Source organism: Cynocephalus volans, chromosome 10 (assembly GCF_027409185.1).
Source record: "Cynocephalus volans isolate mCynVol1 chromosome 10, mCynVol1.pri, whole genome shotgun sequence".
Lineage (NCBI taxonomy): Eukaryota > Metazoa > Chordata > Mammalia > Dermoptera > Cynocephalidae > Cynocephalus > Cynocephalus volans.
Genome location: NC_084469.1, coordinates 51,866,833 through 51,875,542, shown reverse-complemented (window position 1 = coordinate 51,875,542; position 8,710 = coordinate 51,866,833). Strand labels below are relative to the sequence as shown.

Below are 8,710 nucleotides of genomic sequence, written 5' to 3'. Positions count from 1 at the left end.
TATGGCTTAGCAGATGGAATGTTCTGATTGTCCGGGCCAGAGTCATGTGACATTTCCGCATCATGTAGGGGGAATGAATGTCAGATGGGAGGTCTGAGAGAGGGAGGCGCTGATCCCCAGAGGAAAACAAGTCAAATTACAAGAAAAGGAAATGAATGCAGGGAGGGCTTCTACTACACTGCTGGGGGTTTTTGAGGGTCTTTTTGTTTTTTTAAAAGATGACCAGTAAGGGGATCTTAACCCTTGACTTGGTGTTGTCAGCACCACGCTCTCCCAATTGAGCTAACCGGCCATCCCTGCATAGGGATCCGAACCCGTGGCCTTGGTGTTGTCAGCACCACACTCTCCCAAGTGAGCCACAGGTCAGACCTTTCACTGCTGTTTAATTTTTTTTTTAAACATGTAGATGTATTACCTTTTTATTTTAAAAAGTAGTGAACTCTTCTTACCTGTCGTGGACACTTATAGAAAAAAAAGTAGTGACCTCAAAAAAATTGAATGTACATACTACAACACACATGAATGTCAAAAACATTGTGCTGAGGGAAAGAAGCCACGGGCTGGCTGGTTACTCAGTTGGTTAGGGCGTGGTGTTATAACACCAAGGTCAAGGGTCCAGATCTCCACACTGGACAGCAGCAAAAAAAAAAAAAAAAAGAAGCCAGACACCAAAAAACTATATACTGTATGACTCCATTTATATGAAGTCTTGAAACAGGCAAAACTAAGCTTTTATTGAGAAAATCCTTAGACTCATCACATCTGAGAGGTGGGGACAGAGACTGAGTGGGAAGGGGCACAAGGGAACTTTCTGGGATGATGTTATTATTCTCTATTTTGTTAGGGAAGTGGGTTTACAGGTGCCTGTGCATGTCAAAACTCACCACAGTTCACTTGAGATTTTATTGTGTGCATTTCGTTGTACATCGATTCTTTATTTTACCTGAAAATGAAAAACTAAAAAAACAAACAAACTGATGAATAAGTGGATAAGTAAATCAATACAACCCACATCTTTCTCCTTGACCTATCTGCTATCCGGTACACATAATAAGCAGGAGATTTCTTTGGCAGCTGGCCGGTACAGGGATGTAACCCTGGACCTTGGTGTTATCAGTGTCACGCTCTAACCAGCTGAACTCACCGGCCAGCCCCAGGCAGCTTTTTCTACAGCCTCCATGGCCTCCCTGCCCCAGCCACCATCACCTCCCCACTGAGCTCCCAGCTTCCACCTCACCCTCCAGTCTGCTCCCCACCAGCAGCCAGAAGGAGCTTATGAAAAGCTCATTCATATCATAACTCTCTGCCCAGTACCCTCCCCCAGCTCCCATCTCATTCATATTAAAGCCAAAACCCGTCCTTGGTGAAGCGCACGGGGCTCTGCCCCGTCATCCTGTAAGACCTCCCAGACCTCATCTGCTCACCTGTTCCTCGCTCACTCGGCTCCAACCCAGCAGTCTCCTCGCTGTTTCGCAAGCAGCCCAGGCACCCTTCTACCTCCCTTCGTGCTGTTTCCTCTGTCTGGGATGCCATCCCCCTGGCCACTTCTCACTGCTTGCTCACTGCTTCACCCCCTTCAGGTCTATTCCAATGCCACCTCCCCATAGAGGCCCCCCAGCCACCATACAGAACTGTCAACTCGCTGTCTCACATACACTCACCCTTACCTTGGCCCTGTCCTGCTTTATTTATCAGCACGTACTCACCACCCTCCACTTTAATCCATGAAAGCTCTGTCTCCTTACCAGAATGTCAGCTCCAGGAGGACAGGAGTCTTTGTCGTGATCGTGGCTGTCATACAGTAAATGCTCAATAAATCTTGGTCAAAGGACAGCATAGATGGACAAGGAAACCACCTTCAGGCCCTCCTGGTGGTGTCTGCAGCTCTCTCCAGAATCGCTGCTGTCTCTCTGGAGGCCCCTCTGGCTGGGCCTTGCTCCCAGGCACACCCTTGAACAGGATGCTCCCTCTGCACAAGAGGTTATCTGAGACGTTTCCTTGAAGAGAACCAAGTTCTCCTGTACCCTGTCTCTGAATTCCCCTCACTTCAGGCCATGTGGGCCTTTCAGAGTCTACTGATAACCTAGATGTAACCTCAGGGACAGACCATTATCAGGGGAGGTATTTTTCTCATTGTGGGGGTGAGGGGGCAGGGAAGACTCAATAAATAAGCTTGACGCAGATCCGAGTGGACTCTAGCTCCTGATTAGCTCCCCTGACCTCAAATCCCAGTTTCTCTTTTGGTCTCTTTTACATGTTCTCTTTCTGACAATCTCCACTCACCTTTCACAAAACCTCAACCTTGACCCCTTAAGGATACTTCCTTTCCCCCAAGTCTGAACTATTCCATCTATAGCTCTCCAACCTAGGTGTGTATTAGAATTCTAAAGAAAAATTGCTTAAGATGCAGATTCCCAGGTACAACTCCCAAGACATCCTGATTCAGCAGATGGGGACATGAAATGGCATTTTAATCAAAGATTCCAGGTGACTCTGATAGTGGCCACCCTGGTTCCAGAGTCCCTAACAAGTGAGAAACCTGGGCAAAGAAAACTAAATTTTTAGCTAAAAGATCTCAGCTTCTGTCTGAGGGGATGGGATGGGAAGGAAGGGTTTTCATCTTCAAACTGCTTTTAAAAATAAGCTAGCACTTTCAGGTAATTCACATCACCAGTTGCCTATCCTAAAAACTTCTAGAAACCTTAAGATCTGCGGGAGAAGCTTTCACATTGGTGGAATGCTATAGCAAAGAGGATAAATGGCCTCTCTCATGGAAAATTTACAATCCTTGAAGCTCTGATGACTACTCATGTCTGGCTGGGGATCTGGGAGTGTGTATTGTTTAGCAGGAAAACCCTTTTCTCAAATTAAGCAGTCCACATAATCTCCACGTATAAAAATGATTAAACAGATACTTTGCTAAACTTTATTTTACACGTATACATTTACATTTTCTAATCATGGATTCTGTCAATTTGTTAACACAATGAAGCTCTAATGAACCCAATTATGAAATTAGGAGCTGGACAGTTGCAGGCTTTTGTCACCTTGAGAGTCCAATTCACTCCTGTATTAAGTTCCGCACACATCCAAGGAAAATCTTGATGCACACAGATGAGTAGCTGCAAATGGAAACCATTCTCTTTTTTTCTGCATCTTCAGTTAGACTCGTCCAGGATTTTGAAATGAATCATCTCAAGAAAATTGTTTTAAAGTTCAATCACTAACAACATCTAACAGCTGTTCACATTATTTACCACAAAAAACTGAAGTCAGGAATGAGACCTTGAAAACTTACACAGGCTAAAACTTTAAGATAGAATATTACTGTGCAGCACATTAATAAATTTACTTGTTGTCACACAGCTAAAGAATCACAGCAGAACAAGAGTGTGTGAATTGCAAGAGGAAACTTGCTTTCAGGTCGTTATGTTATAGGACATGCACAGGACTGAATTCTTTCACTTCTAACCTTCCTCACCAAAGTCACATTTATAAGAAATTCAATTATATGAAAAGAGATGGCAGAAAAAACTAATTCAAGACCTTTACAAAAACAAGTTAACCTATGAACACAAGGTAATATTCTTCGAAGAGACTGGTTTGGTTTACAACATATTTGAGTAGTCATTTTTCAGTATTTTTTTTTAAAACACACGAAAAATAGATTTGGATTACATATTTGCGGACGCCTTGGGACTCCCTAGGATACAGTTTGGAAACCACTGATCTTGGGGATCCTGCCCCTTACCCTACACGTGTGTACGTACACGTACACGTACACACACACACATGCCATGAGACATGGAAGTCTGGTCTGATTTAGAGTCTAAATTCAGAGGGCAGAAATTAACAGGCAATTTTTTAAAGATTTTTTTTTCCCCTCTTACCGTAATATGAGAAGTGGTCTTCAGCCTCAAAGATGGTGACAGTTTGGTGACATTGGATGTAATTAGAGCTGGGAACCTAGGAATGCCTGAGTCCTTCCTTACCAATTACCCGCCTTCCCCAATGGCTTCCTGAGAGGGCTTCACCCCAAATGGGAATCAAAGTGCCATTTTTATTAATGGACTCTAAAACTCAAATGCTTCAAAGGCTAAGCAGACATTCTTTTTCCTTAAAACTAACTCTTGGGACCTTCTGGATAGAAGCTGAAGACTGAAAGAAGCCAGGCCTGCACTGAAGATCCTGGCTTAACCTACCCACTGGTGGCAGCACAGAGAGGCTGCAAGGGAGAAAATGGCTGCCCTGCCCTTCCAAACACCAGACCCCACAGATATGGATGACCACCCAGAAGAGGAAGCAGGGAGTGGGGGAGAAAGGCCAGACATGGATGAGCATAACAATGATCCTGCCCATGCATAATGGGGAATGAACAGTTCCAGAATTTTCCCAATCCACTTACCAACTCTCCCGCCTCTGAAGGTGAGTCAAAGAGGAGGTGAAAAGGCAGGCCTGGTTTTTAAAAAAGGCAAAGAGGTCCACCTCCCTCCCCCCATGCCTCCCATCTAAGACCTTGTGTTATCATTTACCTCTGAGAGCCAGATGTCTACTAACGGGGTCTCTAAGAGTCCAAAGTCTTGTTTCATTCAGTGACAAGAGAAAACTTTGCTCCTGACTTGGAACTTCTTCCTTGGTCTTCTTTGAACTCCTGGGGTATGGGTAGCCCCCAAATTAACACTTTCTGGATTCTGTGGCTAAATTAAAACAGCACAAGAGGGGAAGCAGGAAGAAGTGTCATTAGGAAATACTTTACTTTCTAGGATCTTCTCAGTCCTTGAACATTTCTATCCCCGACCAGGCCTTCAAAGAACTTCACCCTTAAAGCCACATACCCTGTCAAACAATATATCCCCAAACCATTAAGTTCTTATCAAGGGAGATGGTCAGATAGGGTGGCAGAATAACCACAGTGATGCTCATCAATAAAAGATCAGCAGGTGGATTTGCTTTGCCACCTCCTACCCTCCCAGGTGTCCCCAAGTTGGCCTTCAGGGACTACTAGGAGGTAGGTCCAGACTCGCACCCTCTAAAACCTCAGTGGTGTATCACTCACCTCCTCCAGTGCACTGGGATCCTCCTCACCACCCATTTGATCCACCACTCCCTTGGGCTCCTCTGCCCCCACCAGCCACTCCTGTCCCTCCCACCTCATCTACTTATTGACACATTCTAAGTCACTTCTGTTGTCATTCTCACCATTGGAGGCATGAGGAGAGCTTTCTGGCTTGACCTTCGGACCCCTTGATGTTGAGGCTGGTGATGCACTAGGGGGTGGGCCTCGAGGGGCCCGTCTTGAGCCTGGCCCTTTCTTTGGAACTGGTTTCTTCTTGATGTCTTCTGAGTCAACAAGGACATAAGAGACAGGGCCCAAGCTCACCTTCTTTTTCTTCCTCATGGGGGTAGTGTTCCTTGCCGAGGCCCAGCTTATGGCCTTCTTCTTTGGGGGGCTTTCCTGACCAGCATCTTGGTCTGACTCAGAGGTGCCTCCAGGGCTCTCAGCTTCTGCTAGGGCATCCTGAGGTGGGTCTCTGGGAGCCTTCCAGGCCCACTCTGTCTTCTTCAAAGCTGACTCTTCCTGCTTCACAGTGAGCTTTTTGTTGCTCTTGACAGATTCTGAGATCGCCATGCTTTCAGCATCACCAGCCTCAGGATCCTCCAAGTAGGCCGAACTCTTGGAATGGTTGCCTTTGGGTTTTTTCCAGGGCACTGGTTCCTGCTTGGGGTTTTTTTTCTGCTTCTTTCTCCTGGAGCGAGTCTTAGCTCCAGCCTTACAAACCAAAGGTTTCGGAGGGTCACCCTCATCTTCCATGTTGTTCCAGTTAATGGGGCTCTCCATCTTCAAAGCAGAGCCCTCCTCTGCAGCAAGCCCTGGCTCCTTTTTGACCTTCTTCCTTGCTACTGAAGCCCAGGCTGCCACCTCCTCAGCCATCTCCTGAGCTCTAGCTTCCTCCCGGCTGCGTATCTCAGCATCCACGTAGAAGACAATTTGCACCACTGCTCCTAGGAGCACCCCCAAAGCTTCTGCCCAGTTCTCTGAGGGCTGGTTCTGGGGCCGGGGAGGCTGGTTGAGCTGGAGAAGATGGACCACATCCTCCCAGGTGCGCCCCTCTGCATCCAAAAATTCATTCAGGTTTTTTAAAAACTCAGCATCCTGGGTGGGGTCTCTACAGACCACTCTCCAGACACCACCCCTTCCAGGGAATTCCCGGGGTATGGCGCTCAGATTCACACCCTCGCCAACCTCAATGAGGGCTGCTTTGCCATTCTCCTCCCTCAAAAAAATCTTGTTCAGCACCTGGTAAGGGCCCAGTGGGGAGAGGACCCCATTCAAGGTCTCCTCAATTTCTGTTTGGCCACAATCCTCTGGGATGCCAGTGACCAAAAGAGACCTGTGGATGTCCACTTCCATCCCTCGACACCAATCTTCCAGAAGGGTCATCGCCATGGTCTCGGACACCTGGTGGCTCTAATGCCACGTGCAGTACAATCTATGAATTTGACGTGGGCTGCAGCAGTTCCCAAATAATAATCCTGCAAGGTGACAAGAGTGAGGTCATTCTCCCAGAGAAAAAGCCAGGCTCGGAGATCTCAGCTGCCCCCTCCGCTACTGGCCTGCAGGAGGCCTTGCGCTTTCCCGAGACCCTCCTCCCCCAACCTGGGCCCGGGGAGCTCACACGTGTCCAGGGATCTGCAGCCAGCTAACCTCGCCCCTCCCCCGGGCCTGGCGCTCGGCCTACCCGGCAGGGATTTATTTAGCAGCGCCGCCTCCAACCGACCAGCCAGGCCAAGGAGAGGCCGCTGGCACGCAGCCGCTCCCCGGGTGCTGGCTCCGTCCACCCCGGCGCTACTGCTCCGAGCAGAAGAGGCCGGAAAGGGGCCGTCTGACCCCTCTGCGCCCGGGCGCGTCACGCGACGCCAGGCCTCGATCCCGATCCCAGCTGCTGCGCCGAGCCGAGGCCGGAGACGCAGCGCGCGCCTGCGCACTTGCTCCCACGCCGTCGCGCCGGGTCTTCGGTTCCACAGCTCCCGGGGTCTCCATGGCAACCAGCCTTTGGTTGCTAGGAGTGAATGCGGAGTGCGTTCTGCGCTCGGTCTCTGTACTTGGGCTCAGGGAACCCGGTGGAAGTGTCTGTATGTTCTCCGATCGCCCCTCCAGGCCACTATTTCCACCCTTGCTTACTCCATGTGGGCCTTGTGAACAGGGGTGGGCTGGGGGTAGGGGGCGCCCAGGGCTCGGCTGCACCAACTAGCTGTCTTATCCTCCGCCCTCCTGTCGGATTCAACCAGAGGGACTCCTGGGAGACACCAGAAATCGGGGGGCAAGAGAAAAGAGAGGCCTTCATCCCCTTCGGTTTCTCTAACAAAAGCCACAACTCCTGTTGAGCTACAGCTCTTGGGTTCCAGAAATTTCTAGAAATTTCTTCAGGCCTGGGGATAGTGCCTAATCTTTCCTTGCTGATTTCTTCAACTTGCTGCCCACAGTCAACACCTTTGTTAATAGTTAATTAAGCACTCCTCAGGGACTCAGTTCGAGTTGCCGTCTGTTTCCTGCCAGGCCCTCACTAATACACCTACCAATGCTGGGTCCTAGCTGTGCAATCCTTGGACAAGTAACTTTAGCTGAGTTCCTTCCTTTTCTGCACAACAGGAATACTAATAAAAACCTTCCTGATCTGGAGGTCTTAAAGATTCAGGGAGATCAAATAGGAAAGAGGCACTGACTATTTTACTCTTAGTTTCAACCAAAATGCGTTCTTTGAATTCAGTTTTGGAATTGGCCTTTGCAAGGCCAAAGAGCTGGATGCCTATTTCAGCGTCATCCCTGACATCCCTAAACTTGGGTGTGATCAATATTCGTTTCCATCGTATTTTGTGTAAAAAACACGTCATTCGAATTGTTAATATGTGAATGTTCACATTCCAATAGAGGTAAATGTCCGGTCCAAATCGGCGGGGGTAAGTAACAAAAGGAGCCAGGCAACGGGTTCAAGGTAAGCTTTAACGGAGCGCCCTGGGGTGAGGTTCTGCAGCGGGCGAGGGAGTGAGGCCGGGAAGTTGCGCCCAGGGTGGATCCAAGCAGGTACCATAGGGGAGGCCGTTGGTGGCTTGTTGCCCATATATGGCGTGGAATTGAGCAGGGTTCAGTTTCCGTTTCCCGCCCAAGTTTTGTTTTCCCGGAGGTGACGCGGCCCTGGTGGCGGGAAATCCCGGGGAGGCGGGGGTGTCAACAAGATGACCATTTTTTGAAGCTTTCCAGTCCTCCCGATCCTGCCGGCCCAACAGTAAACACTCACTATAACTAGATTTTTTAAGTCTCATATGCTTATATGTTGAAATGCTATGTATCAGTTAAAGAATGAATGTATATCATTTTGCAGTGGTTTAAAAACACAGTCATAAATTCTTTGACATCCCTTCTCTTGAGAGGTGGAGATCTATGTCCCCTCCCCTTAAGCCAACAGAGTACTGAGGAAGGCAAGCTATGTGATTTCTCAGGCTAGGTTATGAGGCGTTCAGCTTCTTCCTTGTTCATTGGGACACTGTCATTCTTGGCTCCCTGAGTTTCCAAGTAAGAAGTTCAGCTGTCCTCTGGCCACCATGCTCTGAGGAAGTCCAAGCCATGCAGAAAAGCCACGTGACAGTGCTTCGATCAACAGTTCCCAGCCTTAAAATGACCTCAGTCCAGACACCACACTTGTGAGTGTAG

At 48.5% G+C, this 8,710-nt stretch overlaps 1 protein-coding gene and 1 non-coding gene across 2 annotated transcripts; both read right to left on the bottom strand.

Annotated features, from left to right (window-relative positions):
• Nucleotides 1-219: 219 nt before the first annotated feature.
• Nucleotides 220-292, bottom strand: TRNAV-GAC (transfer RNA valine (anticodon GAC)). Its single transcript has one exon. It is a non-coding gene; the product is annotated as a tRNA-Val (tRNA).
• A 2,633-nt stretch (nt 293-2,925) lies between these two features.
• PNMA8A (PNMA family member 8A) lies at nt 2,926-7,042 on the bottom strand. Its single transcript, XM_063109863.1, has 3 exons — nt 6,890-7,042; nt 5,200-6,469; nt 2,926-4,697 (listed from the first exon to the last, which is right to left on the bottom strand). Exons 1-3 carry the CDS (start codon nt 7,040-7,042, stop codon nt 4,675-4,677), a joined length of 1,446 nt encoding a protein of 481 aa, XP_062965933.1. The 3' UTR covers nt 2,926-4,674.
• Nucleotides 7,043-8,710: the final 1,668 nt, after the last annotated feature.